The sequence below is a fragment of the Scatophagus argus genome, chromosome 21, assembly GCF_020382885.2.
Source record: "Scatophagus argus isolate fScaArg1 chromosome 21, fScaArg1.pri, whole genome shotgun sequence".
Classification (NCBI taxonomy): domain Eukaryota; kingdom Metazoa; phylum Chordata; class Actinopteri; family Scatophagidae; genus Scatophagus; species Scatophagus argus.
Genome location: NC_058513.1, coordinates 8867260 through 8888127, shown reverse-complemented (window position 1 = coordinate 8888127; position 20868 = coordinate 8867260). Strand labels below are relative to the sequence as shown.

The 20868-nt window shown below is 42.3% G+C and overlaps 2 protein-coding genes across 2 annotated transcripts; one reads left to right on the top strand and one right to left on the bottom strand.

Moving 5' to 3' along the window:
- Nucleotides 1–246: 246 nt before the first annotated feature.
- On the top strand, nucleotides 247–4865 carry metrn (meteorin, glial cell differentiation regulator). The gene is made up of 4 exons (XM_046378021.1): nucleotides 247–568; nucleotides 1291–1724; nucleotides 3257–3316; nucleotides 3912–4865. Exons 1-4 carry the CDS (start codon nucleotides 462–464, stop codon nucleotides 4223–4225), a joined length of 915 nt encoding a protein of 304 aa, XP_046233977.1. The 5' UTR covers nucleotides 247–461; the 3' UTR covers nucleotides 4226–4865.
- Nucleotides 4866–15303: 10438 nt separating this feature from the next.
- Nucleotides 15304–20854, bottom strand: ccdc78 (coiled-coil domain containing 78). The gene is made up of 14 exons (XM_046378347.1): nucleotides 20660–20854; nucleotides 20421–20552; nucleotides 20229–20315; nucleotides 19591–19947; nucleotides 19129–19179; nucleotides 18938–19026; nucleotides 18577–18655; nucleotides 18284–18409; nucleotides 17990–18186; nucleotides 17196–17370; nucleotides 16733–16776; nucleotides 16551–16632; nucleotides 16294–16394; nucleotides 15304–16212 (listed from the first exon to the last, which is right to left on the bottom strand). The coding sequence occupies exons 1-14, from the start codon at nucleotides 20729–20731 to the stop codon at nucleotides 16125–16127; spliced, it is 1680 nt and encodes a 559-aa protein (XP_046234303.1). The 5' UTR covers nucleotides 20732–20854; the 3' UTR covers nucleotides 15304–16124.
- Nucleotides 20855–20868: the final 14 nt, after the last annotated feature.

The following is a 20868-nucleotide window of genomic DNA, read 5'->3' as shown; positions in this document are numbered from 1 at the left end:
AATGGACGTTTCTGTAAACTCCCTCCCAGCTGAGTTAATTAATATTTTCTACGCCGGCGCGTCAAACACAACAGCAAATTGAAACTTGGTTTCAAGCGATACTGTTACTCTTTCTGCGCGTCAGGCGCCAGGCGTCCCTCCCCCTCCGCTGCGTGAGTGGTTTAAAGTTTCACTTCTCGGTCTGTGATTGGTCGGTGAAGTTTTTCCGAGGGGGAATAAGTTCAGAGCTGTGTTCCCCTGGCGCACAGCAGCCCGGAGCAGTGAGAGTAGAGCCGCTGTCGGTATTCTCTTATCTTACGCATCAGGGTAAGAGGATACAAAACTATGGAGTTTAGAACAGGCAGAATCAGATTTGTTTTATAGAGGAATTTTACTCACAGAGGTTTAGGACATCGCAGATCTGGAATAATATTTTTCCAACGTGTTTTTTTTGTTTTACTTCGCATCATTTACTATTGAAAATGTCTGGTTCTGGGGTTTGGATTAACGCCATATGGATTTTACTTTTTTCCATTATTGACGTGGCTGTTTCAAACTATTCTGAAGACCAGTGCAGCTGGAGAGGCAGGCAAGTATTTCAGATCACCGTAGGCTGTATCATCTGTGTTGTTTGTGCATGTGGCTGAATGAGAAGGTGATTCAAACGCTCCGCTCAGCGATGCTACCGGTGGTTGGGGTTGTTTTGTTTTGTTTTTTTGTTTTCTTCGGACAGTGTTTGTGTGAATGCAGCATGTTGAGACTTGTCATTACGGCGCAATTAAAATGTTTCTAGTGCTCCGCTGCGATTGCGCCTGCGGGCTGTCTGCAGGAGACATGGGGGGTCCAGACAGGCAGGAGACTGAAGGATTAACTGTGAAACTTTAAGGAAAAGCGTGCAGTGCATGCAGTTATTCAGGGGTAGTTTCACTAAAGATGAAGTATATTGTTTAAACACCTGCGGACAGGTTTCAGCACATGTATATATGTTAGCTAATAGAGATGGAATGAGTGGCCCCTGCTTCCACAGAGCTGTCAGTAGGCGGCGCCATCTTTGAGTATGTCAGTTCTACTAAAGCTAGGTTTTTTATTCTTTTTATGTCATCTTGGGTCTATACTCATTTATTTATTTCAAGTGTGGTTTAATTCGTCAGTTAAGAGGAGTCACATTTAACATATCAATCCTGCAGCGAATAATTGCCGTCCTTTGGGGCAAGTATCTGCTGATGATGTTGAGCCTGAAACTCTTGCCTGGAGTAATGTTAAGGGAACGTTTGAATAACCTGGTCTTTCTGTCTTATTTCTGGCTCGCAGTGGTTTGTCTCAGCTGCAGGGCAGTGTGGAGCAGATCTCCCTCCACTGCTCTGAGGGCACACTGGACTGGCTGTATCCCAAAGGGGCCCTGCGCCTCAGCCTCTCACCTCGCCTGCCCTCTGTGGCAGTGGGGCCCGGTGGCAGCAGCTCAGGCCTCATCACGGCCTGCGTCAAGCCGTCGGAGCAGTTCCATGGAGCCCAGCTGTACCTGGAGAGAGATGGGGTGCTGGAGCTGCTGGTGGGTGACCGCCTGGAGTCTTCTCCCCCACCGAGGGTTCGCTGCTTCAGCCGTCTACCTGGGGAGAGAGTGGCTCTGTTCCTGCAAGCCACACCTCATCAGGACATCAGCAGGAGGATCGCCTCATTCCGCTATGAGCTGAGAGGGGACTGGACCGCTCGCCTGTCGCTGGACTCCAGCCCCATCAGTAATGAAGGTGAGTCAGGAGGCAGCCATGTTGGTTTGAGTGTGGCTATCTGAGGTCAATCATGAGAAGACAAGGTTTTTTAACTTGAATTTGTAATTTCTTTTTAAAAATTGTTGAACACAGGGAATACAGAAGAACTTTTACAAGTTTTGTCTCCTTTCAACAGAAACATAATTCTCAGCTCACTCTACTGCTCTATAATAGACGAATAACAACAACACTGGTGAACACCAGAAAGTTCACAATGTTCATTTCTTTCCTTATTGTGTCTTTTGTCTGACTTTGTGGTCAGAGTATTTTCTTCCTTCCTGAAAAGTTTGGGAAATGCTAGGTTTTAACCCTCCACTGATATAACACACCATAAAACCCTCCCTGTAGATGATTCATAATTCATAACAGGCCACTGTGGGCTGGTTGGACTTTCCACAGCCCATGCAGAGTGCAAAGAGGAGGAAGTGGCCAAACTTTCCCCAGAGGCGTGCTGGTTTAGAGCAGGAGAAGGGGAGCTGTGGAGCGGGTAGGAGAGGGGGGAGGGACAAAAGCACAGTATGGGGGGCTTTCTCCAGAGTCCACAGCTCTTTGAATGGGTGCCGCATGAGTATTCTGGGATTACTGCTGTCGCCTAGGCGACAGGGAGGCCTCTGCCCAGCTGAGATGCTCTACTCTTTTGTTGAGCTGCTTCTCTATGGGGAGACGTGTCTGTAGGAGTGCCCCCCGCCCGACACCACCACATCTCTCTGCGGCACACACACACTGATTAGGTTTGGAAGGGGGTTTGCTGTGGACTAGAGAGGAAGGAATCTCATTTATCAAGAGGTTTTCACTAAGGAGGAGAATGTGCGGGGTGGGCAGGGGGCCTCCAAAGCACCACAAGGAGAACTTTAAAAAATGCCAGTACTTTTTTTTTGTTTTTGACCCACAGTTCAGTCAATGCAGACAGACAGCTTTGCTGGTTTGGTTTAATTTTTTTATGCCCACCTGCAAGTCCTGTTACGCTTTTTACTGAGGTGAACTGTATTTCTTTCAGCCTTAAAGAAAAGTTTTGAAGCCCTAGCAGGCAGAAAGGGGAGTATTTTCTTGGAAGTGGGATTATGCTCCTTTAAGAAAAAAAAAAAATCTTTGAAGTACTCCCCCACTCCCTGTCCTTGCCCCCCTGTCTAGTAGGCTTTGATGAGGTGTGACTGTAGACACCCTGAAAGGCTTTAAGGGGGGAAGTTTCATTTGGCCTTAAAATCGTCTGGAGTGGAAGAGCCTCACACCTTAAAACTCCAGCGCTCCGCCCTCCTCTGTAAAAGCCAACTGTAAAAGTAGACGCCGTCTGTTAGAACGCAGTGGTTGGTCTCTAGCTTTGTTGCTTGTCTTTGGAGAGTTTTAAGTCCGGATTCACATCTCACATTCCTGTACATGTGATCTGGAAATGTGGTCTTTGATTTCCAGAGACTCAGTGTTAGTATATAGATGTTTAGCACAGTGTTACGCGAGGTCCCAAACTGACTGTCCCTGTCTTTACTCTTTTTTTCCTCCCCTTGTTGTCTCTCCAGATGCCTGCAGACCCTGCAACAACACTGAGATTTTAATGGCTGTTTGCACCAGTGACTTTGGTAAGTTACCTGATACCACTGCCAATATAACATGTAAACACCCCCCCCACCCACCCAATTCAGCCAATATTAACAAATTAAACTAGACTGCTAAGTGGTAAGAAATCGTGGCAGCAAAGCAGAACGTAATGATGCCTTGTACAAATTGTTAGTGTCAAATCGGTTTAAAGTCAGAGCACCCCAATGCCTCCAAATCCTCTCCTCAGAAGTGCAAAGGTTAAAGGTGAAACAGCAAATCTCTGCACCCCCAACTCGCACACACACAGGAACCCCTAATAGAGGCACTGTAGTGGACTAATCCTGACATCACCCCCCTCGAGAAGGAGCAGTGGACTAATCTGCAGGCCTCTGATTGAGCTGTAATGGCACTGAGGAGAAATCCAGCTGGCAACAAAAGTTAGGGGGATTAGTGAGCAGACTTGGGCCTTCGTATTTGTGTTTTACCATCACTTTGTAGTCCTACAAAGAATCTCACCTCTAGCTAAACTAGGACAACATTCAGTAAAACATTTTAAGCTAACAAAAAGCCATAGCGTTAAGTTATGCATTGTACAATAACCATAGAAATTAACCTGAATTTCACGTTCATCCACAGTCATACGAGGCAACATCCGATCAGTGGTGGAGGACGAGAACCTGCGGGCAGCGGTGATCAAGGTGAGCGCCACTCGGGTGTTTCGTCAGAAGTACGCCCTGTTCACCGGCAACAGTCGCCTGGCCAGTCGGGGTGAGATCAGGACTCTGCTGCAGTGTGGTGTCAAACCGGGTCCCGGCAGCTTTCTTTTCACCGGCCGGATCCACTTTGGTGAGGCCTGGTTGGGTTGTGCTCCCCGGTACAAGGACTTCCAACAGGCTTACATGATAGCCAAAGCAGCCCAACAGATACCATGTGAGCTGCCTGTAGACTGAACTAAACACTCTGCAGCAGCTTGTTTACCACTCAGATTGGAGGCCATACTGAAAAGCCAGGCCAGACTCAGCCCTGTTCCGTGTTACGGAAGAAGCAGTGTACAACTTCTGGCCAACGTGGCCAAGGTGTCTCCGATGGATATTGTCTTCCCAAAGGACTGAGGAGTGAAATGGACTTTTCACAACTCCATTTCAGTGCAATATGCGGTCACCAGGGCGGAAAGAACCAGGAGGAGTTGTGGCATGAGGGACGTTGTTGAAAGTCGATGATTATAAGCATTTGGCAGTGACAGTTTTTATACATAGTGATGCCATTATGCAGGTTCAGAGAAAATCTATTGAAAAGCTTTCCATTCGGGATTAAGATAAGCTATTAATTCAGGCTTATTGAGAGTATAGAAACTCAGGAACATTTCTTAGAAGTTCTATAGAAAGCTTAACGCCTATTAGTTGCTATCCCAGTGAGGATACACTTTGGGTATCTTTTGTTCAGAAACTATCTGGCCATGGGAAAGTGATGTTTTACTGGCTACCCCTGTACTGGGGTCATCCTCAGTGTTACTATTATTAAGGAGATTATTTAAAAAAAAAAAGTCCTTAGAAAATGAAATGTTAAAAATATATCTTTGCACTGATAAAGGAAAGGGAACGATCTGGAAAGTGTGATGCTGCAAGCACTGAAAACCAAATAAAAAGCAACTATATGTAGCATAGTGGAGCAGCTGAGAATTTAATATATGTACAGATAAAGTGAGCACGACAATAGTAACACAAAGCTAAGGCTACCTGAGCAGGTTTCACAGCTCAAACTGGTGCTGAAAGCACTTTCACGTTCTAGCCAACTCTGAGATTTTGCCTCTGTTAGGAGAAACAGACTTTTATTTTGGAAGACATCATATGTTCAATTTCAGTAGCCATGCAATATTTCTGCAAAATGTAACCAATCGGGGTGTATTTGACTTTAAAGAGGACTATTCAGAAAATATGTTGGGATGGAATTGCTCCGATGTTGCCAAAGCAGTTCTTAGTGTTGTGGTCATCACTCTCTGCTGATGTTGTCATATATTATCAGACATTAGAATGAACTAAAACAAAGAAGCTATTTTATGATGTAAAGCAAAACAAGATCTTCACCTGTATATACTCGGCAAGGTTCATAGAACATATGACAACAGCCATTGAGAACTGAAGTCCAGTGTTATTATATATAAAATCCTCTAACCAGCTTTTTGGTGGAAAAACAAGCTATCACACTGGATTAGGCTTGCTCAAGAGAAACACAAAATATGCATTTAATGTATACAGTTCTGTTGTATGAAATGATTTATCTGATGTGCACTATGTCAACTAGGGGAGGGGTCATACCAAATTACAGTGCTGAAGTGGTATGCCTGAAATGCGTACACTGCCATTTTGCTTTTTTATTTTTTTATGTGAATTTATGTCAATATCTTTGTGAATGTAAATATGTTAATAAGAAATTCTAGGAACAACAGCAAATGAGAAAAGTCGGGGGAAAACAACATTGTGTCAGTATTGTGGATTATTTTTATGTTTGTCTGTGTTATTAAAATATATTGGAAGAAAACTTTGCGATGTATTTCTTTTATTTGCTCATGTATTCACTTTAAACTCTCTCTCATGCTCCACGAAACATAACGCAGTTGATTATTAATTTATCAGCACTAGTATCGGTACAGTTTAATTCAGTATTTGTGTCCAGAGGTTTCTAACATGGTAAACTTTTCTCAGACATAAGTCACTTCAAGTGCCCATGTACTTCGAGCGCCCTTTGAGATGGCTGAAAGCTCTGTTCAAATGGCATGCCTGAGAGCGAGAGGCCTACGAGGTGGAGAGATTTAGGTAGTGCTTAGGACCCTGAGGGTGTTTAGACAGACAAGGAGGTAGAAAACAGTGGTTGGAATTCTGTTGTCCTCAGCCTCCCATTTTCAGGATTCAGGAAGCAATAAATTGTCATTAAGGGAGCGGCGTGGCAGACTCGGCTGAGCTGAGGTGCCACACAGTCGCTCACTTCATCCTGACCACGTGCACACAAGGACACAATCAAACTACATCTTTTTTCCACTAAGACATATGCCTTCAGGCTGGGGCCAAAGTTTGTTTACTACCTCAACTTGGATTTTACAGCACCATGTAGTGCACTGTTACCTCTTTGTGGCTGACCACGGTGCATTTTCCTTTGAGCTGCATGGTAGATGATGCAGAAACACCCACATTACTGAACCTCTGTGATAAATTCACCACCTGTTTCTCCTCTTGGCAAAATTCTGCAGAAACATGTACTCCACACACACCTCAGTAAAACCTCAGATTTACTGCACACAGTAAATCCCTTTGAAAGCAGAGAACAGCTGGGGAAATTAACATGGAGTTTAGGTTAAATGGAGAAAAAAAAAAATCACAAAAGCCAAACATGCCTTCCATGTCTAGCAAGAGTAGCTCCCATAGAAACCCTGACACTGGTTTTCCACTGCATCCGTGGTTCATGTGCGTGAACCTCCAGCCTCCCCAGCTATTTACTGCCTCAGTGCCCCTTTAAAACATCCCATAGCTGGGGGCCCCTAGCTGCTTGGCTTTGCACACACACACACACACTCCTCTGCCCCCTCCACTCTAGTCCATCTGAGGTTACTGCTGCAGGGCTGATAAGCCAAAACAAAGAGCACTCAAATTATACTCCCTTAACTAATACATCATGTGACATTTTGACAAAGCTCAACTTCCTGCTTTGTTGTCACTTCTATGTGACCCCTGCATGAACCCCCCGAAATTGCAGCCAGTTTTTAATGTCGGTGTCGCCACGGTGACACAGTGACACAGTTTAGTTTTGCACTTGCTAAACAAAATATGCTCAGAGCGGTCTAGGAAATATTGAGATCCTTAACTCAAATATCTGCACCACAGTGTGAGTATACTCCATTACAAGTTCAGCATTCAAACATTTTCTTGAGTAAAAATATCATAATAAGTATTACTGCATCTTGTACTGAAGTATCAAAATCGAAAGTACTCCTGCAGGATAATGTTCCCTTAGTGTTTTACTGTGTTTTCAGATTAATATTACTGATGCACTCATGTGTCTGTTTACTGTTGAAGATGTTCAAAGTTGAGCTCATTGTAACTACTTTAGATACTGTTGGGCATTTCTATTATCAACAATGCATCATATTATTATAAATCACCAAATCTGAAGATAAAAGGTTTTCACTGTAGAGAAATAATAACTGTTGTATGAAATAATCTGAAAAATAACTTGATAGCAAATCTGTCAGACAAATAGTAAAAAATACAACATCCTCTGGGATGTAGTGAAGTAGCAGTTGTACAAGTTGTACAAAAATGGAAACAGTAATATAAAGGTAGTTAGTTATTACTATTACTATTACTGTTTAAATGTACACACAGCTTACAAAGAAAATAAAATTCAGACACAGAAAAATGGAACTTAAAAAAACCGTCTGTGGAATTTTGGTTAGAAATGTTTATGTTTTTTTGGTTTTTTTGCAATAGCAAGTCCTTGTGTTTATGTCCAGCTTATTTATGATTCTATTGCACACCACTGACAATTGCCCTCCTTCAACGCTGAGTGATTTCCATTTGTTTTGCAGAGTACTGCAGACACACAATAAACCTTCCTCCCCCATCCTCCCCCTCCTCTCTTTATTCTGTCCTGTTGTGTGACTGAGGTGAGGTATGGACACGCCAAAGCGGGAAGCACTCAGGAAAGGGGAATCCAAAGCAATGAGAAAGAGTCACCGGGTGTGGACTTCCGTCAGCCCCTGGGGAAGTTTGAGGAAAGTGGCTGAGGACAAAGCTCCAGAGATGAGAGCACAGACAGGGGCAAAGTGCTCCTGGACACACCCTGTAGAGCAGCACAACACCACCCCACCCAGCGCACAGGCCTTGTGTTTGCAAAGAAACTCTTCCTGTTATCCATCTATGTAATTGCCTGCTACTGGACTTAATTAAACAGGTATTGATCCAGTTTGATATAAAATCTATCTACCATCTGTCTATCCTTTGCAAAATTCCTGATGCGTCAGGATTTTGACAAGTTTTTCCTCCGAATTGGAAGTACATTTTTTGTTCTTGGAAACAACCTTCAGTTGACAAAATCTCACCACAAGATCTGTGGCTCTTCTGGAGCTTTTGATCATATCCAAGATAGTCAGTGGACTAAGTTATAAGATTTGAAGATGTTCATATTTTTCAAGGTCAAGAATCTTCAACAGAAGAAACATGTAGTAAGACTACTGTGGGAGAATTTTTCCATTGCCTCCATTATTTTGGTTGTACAAATAAATTTGGCTTTGTTTGAAAAAGTAGTTTACCGTCTCATACATTTTCACTTTATGCATGACTTTATAGAATCAGGGCTTATAGTCTATCAGCTGATCAATGTTTTCCTCAAATTTCATTGTTGGCTGTTTGTCCTCAGATAGACAAATCTGAAACTACCTTCTGTTATTGTCTAACTGCAAGAAGGTCTGCTAATTTGCATCACCTTCCTAAAAAACAGAACATTACTATCCTCTGACAGCTTTAAAGTAATCCACCGAGACATTTTCGTGTCTGTTGTACAGCCTGACCTTTCTCTGTACAGAATTAAGCTTCTCATGTATATCACTCATCTCTCTCTTTCGCTCTACTTTTTCATGGGTTCATTGCCTAATCTTTCTCACAGTTTGATGCACAGCTGTTGAGTGTTGCTGTAGATCCAAAACAGTGGTTGCGATGCTCTGATTTAAAGTGATTCACTCCCTTGGTAGCAGGTGAGAAAGTGACGGTCCCTCAGATACCTCCAGGACTTTGCATTTACACTAATAAACCTAACCTCACAAGATTTTGAGTACATGGTTTTGGGCTATACTGTGTGATTACATGTAAGGCCAGAGATGGAAAACTTGAGGGAGTTTCTGTAGAAGCACTGCATAACAAGATTAGTATGAAGTGATGAACAAACAGCTGTGGATTTCATCAGACTTTGTTTTCCACATAAAATAATTACGTTGCCATGCTGGTAATCCAACCAAGCAGTCTGTCCATGTCTTCCCGTGACTCATTAGCTGTGCATCCTGCTGCCTCTCCATCAGCTCACCACCAGCTGACTGTGAGCCTGAAGTCCTTGACCACACTTTGGCATCCCAGATTCCCAGCTGACAAATTCTGGTTCCCATAACACCCTCACACAGCTGGGAGTGATGATTCCCAAATGGAAACTGTGAACGCTCATGTCTGAGAACATTCTAACTTTCTAAGCCTCATTATCAGGCCAGGGAAATGCAAACAGCGACTTAGCAATAGGCACCAGGTCCAGAATTTACTCTGATGGCTTTCAGTGCAACAGTGTTTATAAGGCACTGACTCTTATTGGTCTTTCTGTTGTGGGCATTTTGCAAAAACTGACGAGTAGCCTCTATTCACAGAGCATACATAAGATAGAAGAGGATAATGTGGTCAGCCTTAAAGAAGAGTGGGCAGTTTGGGTGGGTTGAGAGGTCAAAGCAGAATGGAAAACAAGTGTAGACCGTGTTTATCTGGCCATGTTATCCCTCTGAAGTACTGAAGGGAGGAGAGCGAGGAGCTCCCTTTGTTCCTCAAGAGCCTGCAGATGGCTGTAATCCCTTCCAAAATGCGCACTGAAAATCAATCAAGACAGGGTGGACATGGTGTAGAGTGTGGAGGCGGGCGACACTTTTTTCACGGAGGGGGTCCTGCAAAGAAACACAAGTTGGGTCAAACAAGCGTCTTTGGTGCTTTCCCGCCAAAAAAAAAAGTATTGTAAGGAGGCACAGAGGGAATGAATTGCAACCGCCTCCTGCTCGCTACCCCTCCGTTTGAGATTAACACAGCTGCCATCTCCTCACCGTATCCTGGGGCTGACATCGCCTGCAGGGGGGACGGCCACAAAAACTCCAAACACTGACATCCTACTCTAATAGGGCTACTTAGAGACATACACTGTGGCAGGGTGAGGGGAAACAGAAAGGAAGGAAGCAAGGAAGGATAGATAGATAGATAAATTTGAGCCAATCCATCATGTAGATGTTGAGGTATTTCACTGGATAACTGAACATTTAGGGCTGTGTGTTGTGCTACATGAAAAATCAAAGGGTCAGTACAAATTCCATTCTAATACTATAAATTCCAATTATCCTTGTCAAAGTACTTCATTAAACACCAAAAATATCAACCTCATTGTGGTGCTGGAGGAAAAGTCAGGAGATTACCAAATTCAGCTGGGTTCATCCTATATGGATACAACAAATGTCTGTTCAAACTTTCATCTTATTTTAAAACAAAATTAATCAGCATCATGTGATAACTTGCATTCTCCTACATTCCCTACCGTGCTATAATCTTCATCTCTAAACAGAACTCTTTGTATTACAATGACACTTGATTCTGTATCACATTCTGTGTCTTGCTTCATCATGTGGTTTCCCTAAGCCTTTTGGATACTAAAACCCCGATCTCGAGAGTCTACTCCGCTACAAGTAAACACACCTGTCTTTGGGAGGGCTCTCCAACCCAGCCAATTAACCAGCAGGATTACTATTCCCTAACTAAACCTGTATGACTGTCCACACAAAGCGACGAAACCTTCAAGGCAGATCAGGTCAGTTGTTCTCTCGCTACCTACCACCCACCTCTGTTTGTCCCATCTAATCCTGCAACACTGCAGCACTGTCCAGCCTCCCTTTTGACGTGATTTTTTTTTCTTTTTTTTGACTGTTGTCCTGTCCTCAAAGTAGTGATCTTGGGTTACCTCCTCTGAGACATACTATACTGTGCCTATTGTTCAAACTGTTTATCAAGGAAAGAAGTAGGCAGGAACGAAACTGCCACTCACAGTGGTTTTGTTATGTTACTAGTATCTCCTTGCATTTTCCCCTTGCAAAACATACCATCAGGTCAAGACCTGTCAACAGATACGCCTGATGCACGGTTGTGTAAAATATGTGAAAACATATTGATATTTAATAGCTTATCAGTATTTATCAGTATTAAAGACAGTTTGTAATACTATTAATCTGTAACATGTTAATATTTGTTTCTCTCAAGCCTCTCTAACTCTAATCTTCTGCATTTCCAAGAATAAACCTGAACAATGTCCTTAAAAAAATGCTATGTTCACCAGCTAGTTACTGCAAACATGGTCTTTGCAGAAGTCCCATTTATAATAATAATAATAATAATCAACAAACTTCATTCACTCCATAGACAAAACTCCAGATATAATAACTTAAAATCTTGGCACAACACTGAAAATGTTCATGGCTATACAGAACTCAGCTTTTAACAGCTTGACAGTACCAGTGACAGGTGTTTTCCTTTTAACATTCACAAAATGAAACTTTAAGGTTACATACTTCTTGCATGCTGCAATGTGACTAAGCGATGCTAAGTGCCTGCTGAGAGCACTTTGCATTTTGGATCGAGTGTATGGAAAAAGAGACAGAGAAACTTGTGAAGCCATTTATGCATCAGATGTGCTGACAGTTGGGCGGCATGTTTATATTCCAACAAAGTGCACTCGCACATTGTGCATCAGCCCAGCCGCCGTGGCCTGTCTGATGTGTCAGAAGCACCCGAGCCTTCCACTCCCTTCGCTCTACGCTCATTCCAGGGGAACATGTGCGCTGGAATTCTCCCCCAATTAAGACAGGGATTAGCCAGGTCCGCTGTGGGAACCAACCGAGTGTGGGAAAACAGAGGGTTTGTCCCTCTCTCCTTCCCTAAACCGACACTCAGCCTCATTCTCACTCGCTCTGGCTCATGGAGCTGCCTCCCTCCCCTGTCTCTCTCACCCTTACTGTAACTCTTCCTCCTCCCATTTCTCACCCTATATTCTGTCTTTCCTTAACATTGTCATTTTAGACCTTTCATTTTGTCTCTTTCAGCTCACTCTGCTAAGCCTCACTTCCAAAAATCTATTTTATCATTGTTTGGGTTCTCATCTTTTTAATTATGCACACTGACCCCCTTTATTTTTGCTTCTTTTCATTCTTTTTTTTCCCCATCTTTCTTAGCCACCCAGAATCTCCATAGCTTTCAGTCCTAATTCTTCAAGGTTTTCTGAAGAGCACGGTTCTTCTGTGCTCCGCTCTCCTGCCCCTTCCCTCCTCCCTCTTAATGCCTCTCCAGCTTTGCTACTGAAAGCTTGTCTGGAGGGGAGCTGGGGACTCTGGCATGAATAGTCTGAGACTGTCAGACAGAAAGAGGGGGTCGAAAAGACAGTTCATCAGAAAAGAAAAGACAGGTGTCTCAGAAAACAGATACAGACAGTTGCATGGTTTACGTTGGCATTTTTGCATTAATTAATTCAAATCCTACATAAAAATTGTATTCAGTTAATCCTATCATTAGTACTTTGCACATGCAATGCATTGCAAAGCAATCTAAAAATGAACCATAATTCATGACAGTAGCATGGGAGAATTCAAGAAACAATCCGTAAAACCTGAATGAGCATTAATTAATCATCCATGGGAACATCCTGGTTGAGCATCATGCTCACTTTTCTATTGTCACTACATCTCTTTCTCATGATCTTTCAATACTCCATCACACTGGATTCCTCTCCCCGCTGCCTCCACATTCCTCGTACTCATTGTCACCTTTTCTTCCGTGTTCCCACTTTCTCACTCTCTCTCCTTTCCTTGCGTTCCCATAAATCCCTTCTCTGTGCACTCCTCCACACAAGGCTTGTCCGTTCCAATTATGGCAGGACCGTCCAGCCCCCAGCTCACACACACTCTGCACACACAGCCCGCTCTCATTAAGCCTGTATCAATTAGGCATTAACCTCCTAAAACAAAGGGCCTCTTGATGAGCGGCCCATCGCAGGCCATGTGAGGTACTTCCTCTGCATCGCTCCACCCTGCTTCCCATCCTCAGAACGACACATTCATCAAACCTCTTTCCCACTGTGCTGGCCACAAAACAAATGTGGGCCCAAAGCATCGTCACCAAAACAGTAAAGAGTAGAGAAAGTGAATACGCATCCAATAGTTAACTTGAAGTTACAACACTGGTTAGGTTGTGGTTTCGCAGCAAAATGATTCAACACAATACACAATGTTAATACTCTGTAAATTCTTGGTAAATCTATTTGTAACAGGTCTGCAACATGATTGATAGTTTTGTATTTTTTTTTATCGTGTAATTAGATAAAAACACTGAAAATGCTGAACTGCGTGGGTCACAGTTTCTCAAAGTGCGACGCCGGACTGGTGATGGCCTACAGAAACTATTTTTGCAGCCCCCAGATTGTGACATTGTATTTTATTCATTCCATTTCGGTACTTTCACTTCGATTAGCCCTCACTGAATACACTTCTCGACTACTGAGACCCATGACTGAAACTCATCAAGAGTCTGTCAGGTTAGGAATGACAGCTTATAGTGAGCTACTGGTTGCATGGTAACCCTGCTAAAGTTTAAATTGTATGGAAGTGAGATGCAAAAGCCACCAAGGAAGGAATGGATCAACTTATCTTATGACCTCAGGGGACAGATAAAATGACCTGCCTTATCTGCATACAGGTGAATTCAATGCTCATGGACTTTAATGTTAAATGCCATTACAAGACCAACCACAAAACTATGACAAAGTGTAGGTAATAGTTTTCAGTTTCCGAATGAAAAACATAAAACATTAGTTTGAATATAAAAACTCGTCAGCAGTCATTTTATTTCAGATGACAAAAGAGGATCATACATTTTTGCAACAGACCAGAATGATGGAAAAAAAAAAGAAAGAAAAGAAGCTATTTTTGTTGAGATGAGCCTGACACGAGGGCATGGATGTAAACTCATTACACACTTTGGGTTTTAGTCAGTATAACACGACATGAAAGTGTTAAGAAACATTTCAGTGGATGGGGTGGAAACTGCTCTTTCACAAGCTCTTTGCTACAGAAGCAACACATGTACAATATTTGCAATAGAAAAGGAAAGGATGCTATCTTTGTGAAGCTTAAAATGTTGGGTTTGATGAGACAGAAAGGAGTCAGTTTAACTAAATGGTCGCTATGCTTTGGTCACCTACAGACAAGACATAAGACATTAAAATCATAAAGCAATCAGTGAATGACAACTTTACAGTCGCATTTTTCAATAATTTGATTCACTTCGGATAGCCATCAAGTAAGATGATATAAAATATTCTGACTGACTGTTCAGGGTCATTGGTCTGAGAGTCTGACAGCACAGACTGTGCCGTGTAAAAGTATATGTATATGTTTTACTGGTTTGTGTTGCTTGGAAGTGGGATTTGAGGCATAAATGCGACTAAAAGTGGGGACATTATCTACATTTTGATTGGAACAGATCAATGGAGAACTCGCTATCACTTCTACAATTTTTTCAAATTAATTATTCTTTTTAAATTAGGTTTAAAAGCAAATTTTTTGAATGCGGCAACAGTTTGGTTATTCCACTAACCCAGGTGATGTCACCAACTACTTGATTTTATGGGACTTTTTTTTTAAAACAATATCTGCCCTGTTTTTTAGACTAGTTGAATTTTATATCTATGTACTGTTAAGTATCTGGATCAGAATTTTGACCTATACAGTGATTAACAAAAAAGTTGTTCAAAGTCCAAAAAGTGATCTTCTCCAAAACGTTGTGGGGAAAAACTTGGCTCTTGGTCTTGGGGACTTGCTGCAGTACACCAGACATATTTGATGTATTTGTATTGTATTTTGTTTTTCTTTACTCACAGTACACTTCATTTGTGCAAGTTTGGAGATGCCTCTGCAGGCATATCATCTCTCTGTCTTTGTTGGCGGAGCAGCAAAGAACAACCTGGTTTTGATTTTCCCACAGATCTGCCGGTGAGAGGAGTGGTCCCCAGCACCCAGCGCTTTGGCACAGTGACTATGTTGGCACAGACCCAAGTTGAACACCCCCCACCCCTTTTCCCAGGGCCCTGGGAGTGTAATACATTACTAACAAAATCCCACTTCCCATTCCTCTCAAACTTTCACACCCCGACTCCCCTCCTCCCACGGCTGGCACCCCCCACCCCCCAAAAAGAGGACTGGGGTGACATGCATATGACTCTTTCCATCTCCACCACTTTTCCCATCATTCCCCAGTGATTTCTAACTTCAACTCTTTCTCGACATAAAACTTACTGACATTTGTTAACCAAACACTTCAACTTCTGACGTGCTTTTAAAGGAAATTTTTAATTTTAAAATTATACCAGCCATGGCATTAATGAAAACTGTGAATCCCAGCTACCAAAAACACACTAGAAAAAAATGCAGACCCTTTCTCTGTTAAAGGGACTTAAAGGGAATGGATGCCTATTCACACAACACAGAGGTTATAAATATGAACCCTCATCCTGGAAAAAAGCCTGGCTTGTTTGCGCCGCAGTTCTCAGCACGGCACTGAGGGAAAGTATTCACGGGCGTGTATGTGTCTGGGTAACATGTAATGACATTATTCTCACCAGGGTGACCCCGCATTGTCACCACGCTTTCTTCTCCTGAGCTCGTGAAATTGACATAAGCTTTACAAACATTCCAGGCATTTTTTTCTCAAGGCCAGATTTTCTTTGGGGGCCTTTCATAGAGAAAATCTCCAATAGGGGCAGCACCACCTAGTGATGGTGTAAATGCACACACATGTTCTCTAGTCAAAACAAGGTATTAGACTTATAGTTAGTTTACTCCTCAAAAGGAATCAAATATTTCAGTTTGAATTAAACCAGCTTACAAGCAGTACTTTATGAGTGCATATGTTTTCATTTTCAGATTTAATATATGTGAGGTTCAGAACTTAAATATTAATATATAATAATATATTTTGAAATTACATTGGAATATATGACTGGGGTTCAGATTTCTGGTCAGTTTTCTTAACGGAGTGATGAGTTTGCACTTTTGCAACGCCCCGCCTCCTGTATCCCATACAGTCTGCACAGATGTGAGATCTCCTCTTTATACCTGCAGGCAGTGGTAAAGCTCAATATAACACTCTACTGAAAGTGAACGTCATACCACTTAAACATTAAGCGACTTCCTGACCTGCCCAGGTGGTTGTCAATGTAGTCCTGCAACTCCGACACCTGCGCCTCTGCAACTGTTGCTCTGGTGAGGAGGAGGGCTCGCTGCTTCTCAAAGCCCACCTGTGTGAAGGAAGGAAGGAAGGAAGGAAGGAAATGTTCACATCACCTTCATTGCAAAAAACTGGTTATTACTTCAAACATAATCTTTAAAGTGAGGTTCTAAAAAAAGTATAATTTCACAATCCAAATGTTAAGGAGTGAGAGTTTTGTGTTTACCAGGGCAGAGTCTGTGATTTCCCTCAGCTGTTTCCTTATGTCCGAACAGGATTCCTCACATATCTGCTTCGGTTTTGCTGGCCTGATAAAGTTACATATTTAATATTTTTTTTTCTTTTTTAATAACACAACACACAGCTGACCACATTTGTCAAATGGTAAAATAAAAAAATGACACTCACTCCTCACAGCCTAAATTGTGAACAGGCATTTTGATGGCGGCCACCTGGAACAGCAAAGTCATGGTCTTAAAGGATCTTCAACACATAAATGTATGTGAAACAATCAGACAATGCAAAAGTCAAAAGTCAAAAAGTCAGTCTTTAAAAACATCTAAACCAAACTGCTAACGTTGCTCCACCGGCCACAGTGACAGCCATTTAACGTTTCATAACAGCAAATCCATCACTGTTGCTGCACGATCAGCAATCCACATCTGCACCAGTGAAGTTTTTTGCTGCCGTAGGACACAAACTTTGAAGTCATTATTCCAGTTTACCACTCACAAAGCAAACACTGTTCAGCTTTAGAGGGGAAGTATGGACACAAGGAAGAAGAACCCCCACAGAACAAATACAAACATTCACCAGACAAAACAAAAGCAGATTAATCCACTTCAAAGCAGCAAACCCCCTTTGGCGCTACCTGCTCACGGACTGCCTGCAACTGACCCTCCAGTCTTGCCTTGTCCTGGCGAAGGTTATGGAGCTCCTTTTCAGTTTCTTCTCTGAGCTCAGTGAGTTCCAGGCTGAAGTGGGCTTCTGGGGGTCCAGGGTCAAGATCACTCTCTCGGTAGGCCAAGATCTGCTCCCTCTGGACCCTGAACATTACAATGTATCTGTGTGGCCAGTTACTCGTTACGAATTAACAGGGAATTTGTTTTTTTAATGGCAGTGTTGGTACATTACCCCTTCAAGTTCCATCAAACACGACCAGTGGAGACACAATTTTTGTTTTTTTTACCTTCAAACCGCCAAGCCCTATTCTGTTAAATTAGTGTATTTTTTTTCCCCAATGCAACCACACTGCTGTTGATTAAAACTGTCACAATTATACTTGCAAAGTCTAATATTAAATTTGAATCATTCCAATATATACTGACAGATAATTTAATTTGTAAGTATTGCAAAATATGTGGCACTTTGGACTGCCAGATGTCTTCAGATGAGTAAATAATAATAAAAAATAAAAACTATTTGAATCTCTAAATGTTTATTTTTTTCTTTAAAAAAAACAGTGAAATTTACCTCTTCAAACATTTTATTTTTCAAATTACATCATCTGAGAAAGTAAAATCACTCTTCAGTTTAGCTACATAAGTAAATTTTTTGGGAACCACTGGTGTAGCAAGTTTCAGAATGATGTTTACGGAGTAAGTGGCGTTATATACATCGAAACTTAAGACCTAAAAAGACACTAAAGCACTCAGGAAGTCTCACCTGTACGCTATGAGGAGAGCATGATGGGTCTTGGTCATCCTCTGAAGTCTCTTCTTATAGGAACGAGCAGCAGAGGCAAGCTGTTCCTCCCTGACCCTGTAGGTTGAGCGAACATCCTGGAGCATGCTGTCCACAAATGGCCTCAACTTTGAAGCCTCTGAAGGGCTTTTACCTTCTCCAAGTCCATCGGTGAATTCCTATATGAAAAACATGCAGATGGATGGTTATAGCACTGGTGGATGTTAGGTTTACTTTTTAACTTATGTTTATGTCTGTGTGAGTACTGAAACTCACAGCTAAGTCCTGTAAATAGCACACAAGCCTTGCACGGTACTCTTCATTAAGCTCTTTGAGTTGAAGCTGCAGCTTTGAATTCTCTTCTTCTACTTCTTTCAATTGGCTTCGAGAGCACATCAGGGTCTTAGATAGAAAGGACACAAACACAATTTGAATTTGCACACATTCCAAACAAGAAATCTCTGTAACCTGCTACTAGAAACATGAATTCAAAGGCAGCAAAATAGTGATAGTGTCTGCAATCATTTGAAAAATGTTCCATAAAGCAGTATGGGACTCTTCATGCTCACCGCACTCAGTTCAGATAGTTCCTGCTGCCTATTACGGATCACTTTCTTGTTCTGCTGGTGCTCTTTACCCATCGCCACCCTGATGACCAAACACAGGCCCAACCACAACAGAGTAATGACCAAAATCCACAGACAGCCACATCACAGAGGCAAGCAGAGAGACCACATCTGACAGAGCAGAGCAATAAAGCCACAGCTTCGAAGCAAAAAATCAGAGGGGACCACAGTGCAGATGCAAGCGGTATGAACATGCATTCTGAGATGGCTTTGGCTGTTTGATGGCTGGAAATAGAAAGATAATCATGTTTCATCTTAATTTAACTTGTGCACAAGTAAATGACAAACATTCACCAGGCCTCACACTTTCTCTTCCAGTTTCTTCTGCTGCTCCTCGTAGCTGCTCTTCATTTTCTCCAGCATGTCTTTGATCTCATCTTGGTTTCCAAGTAGCTATGTGAAAGCATATGAATGAACGAATAGCAAAAGGAGGTGTCAAAACTTAGTCAGGTCACCAATGCCCCTAAGACATATGTTTTGTACAAAAATACGTACAGTTTTCTCCATATTTTTTTGCTCCTTGTCCAAGGCTGCCAGATCCTCAAACTGTTAACACAGCGATGTTATAAATAAATAAACAAATGGCAAAGGCAAGTATGATATTTCAAATTGAATATTCAGTTTAGCCCACAATGAAAATGTCCTCACAAGACACATTTTGTTTTATCATTTTATATACGGACAAAAACACGTTCTGCTTATATTGGAGCGGCAAAAACATTTTACTTTTGGAAAACTTCGATCAGACTAATATGATGTGGTTTCAATCATGCAAAATGTTTAATCTTTGTGTGGACAACTCTTTTAAAGCACTAATATTACTACAAACACAGCAAAATCCCCAGAAGTTCCAGGAACTATAGAACGACAGGAACTAAACTCAGCCTCTTATGTCCATTCCTGTGCATTTCCTCTGCATCAGAACAGCGCTGAAGATCAATGAAGACGCTGTCTCACCTTGACTCTGTTGTGTGACATGCGGCTGATCAAGGCCCGCACCCTGTTCAGTTCACCATGCAGGCCCTGGGTGGTTGTCCTCACACTCTGCTGCTGCTCCTCCAGCTGCCTACGGAGGGCATCCTGAGCCTGGGCCAGGGCCAGAAGCTCAGTGCTCAGCTCTTCACTCTGGGCTAGCTCCTTATGATGGGCCTCAGCCAGAGCCTGGTAGTTTGTCTTCAGTGTGGCATACTCCTCTGTCAGGCCTTGGCCGCTCGTTTCTCCCACTTTTAAACGAGCCTCAGCTGACTGGAGTTCCCTGAGCAGCTTGTCTCGGCCCATCTCCAGCTCTGTTATTACACCGTCTTGGGTCAATATCTAATAAAAGCAAATGAAGTGCAGCACATACATCCTCAGTGACTCAAATCACACTGTATGTGCAGGGATATAGAAGAGGGTTAACTTTAAAAGAGGCATTAAATCTCATCCTAAAAGCTTACTGTGTTTGTGAAGATATAACAAATGTTGTATTGCCAGTGGTTTTTATTTCAGTGGAAAAATTACACTCACTTGAATTTCTGTAGCTTTGTTCTCATCAAGAGCATTTCCATTGTATGTTCTCACCTGGGCGTGTGTTGTATTGTGATGCAAATCCTCACCTTGTTTTTCAGCTCGAATGTCTCTTCTTCATACTTTTCTCTCATCTTATTTGTCTGAATTTTCTCTTCCACAAGCTCCTTAGATATCTGAGAGATGACACAGGGGAGATAAATTCTTCTGGTTCTATACTGGACAGTAAGACAAAATAAAGGTGTAGCTCATATACTGCATGCTTGGCTCATGAGCGCTACCTTCAGTTTTTCCTCTTCACTCTGGACCAACCTGCAGGACAGATCTGCATTGGAACTGGCCACATGGCCCAGTCTGCTCTCCAGGTAGCCCACTTTGGTGAAAAGACGTTCAGTTTTGTCACGCAGCTGCAGCTAAAGTGAGGGGAGCAGAAACAACTTTTTATAAGTAAGTGACAAAGTTTTCAGGCGTGAGATGTGTAACTACTGCATATGAAGACCGACTAGTTTACTTTACTCACATTTTCCTCTGTCAGAGCTCGAAGTTGCTCCAGAAGTTCATTTGAAGCTGTCTGGTGATTTTGTGCGTCCATCTTTATTCTCTGTCAAACACACAGCTGCTCAAACTGCACTCAGTGTATCCATCAACACTGTGTTGCCATGGCTTGACACACACACACACACTGGTGTGGACACACTTTTTTTAAATGCTTTATTTTGTATCAAACTA

Coding starts and splice junctions, on each gene's coding strand:
- metrn (XM_046378021.1), top strand. CDS start 462: ATGTCTGGTTCTGGGGTTTGGATTAACGCCATATGGATTTTACTTTTT. Junction 569..1,290: donor CAGTGCAGCTGGAGAGGCAG/GCAAGTATTTCA, acceptor TCTGGCTCGCAG/TGGTTTGTCTCAGCTGCAGG. Junction 3,317..3,911: donor TGTTTGCACCAGTGACTTTG/GTAAGTTACCTG, acceptor GTTCATCCACAG/TCATACGAGGCAACATCCGA.
- ccdc78 (XM_046378347.1), bottom strand. CDS start 20,731: ATGGACGCACAAAATCACCAGACAGCTTCAAATGAACTTCTGGAGCAA. Junction 18,656..18,937: donor AAGAAACTGGAAGAGAAAGT/GTGAGGCCTGGT, acceptor TTTGGTCATCAG/GGTGGCGATGGGTAAAGAGC. Junction 18,410..18,576: donor AACTATCTGAACTGAGTGCG/GTGAGCATGAAG, acceptor TTTCTATCTAAG/ACCCTGATGTGCTCTCGAAG.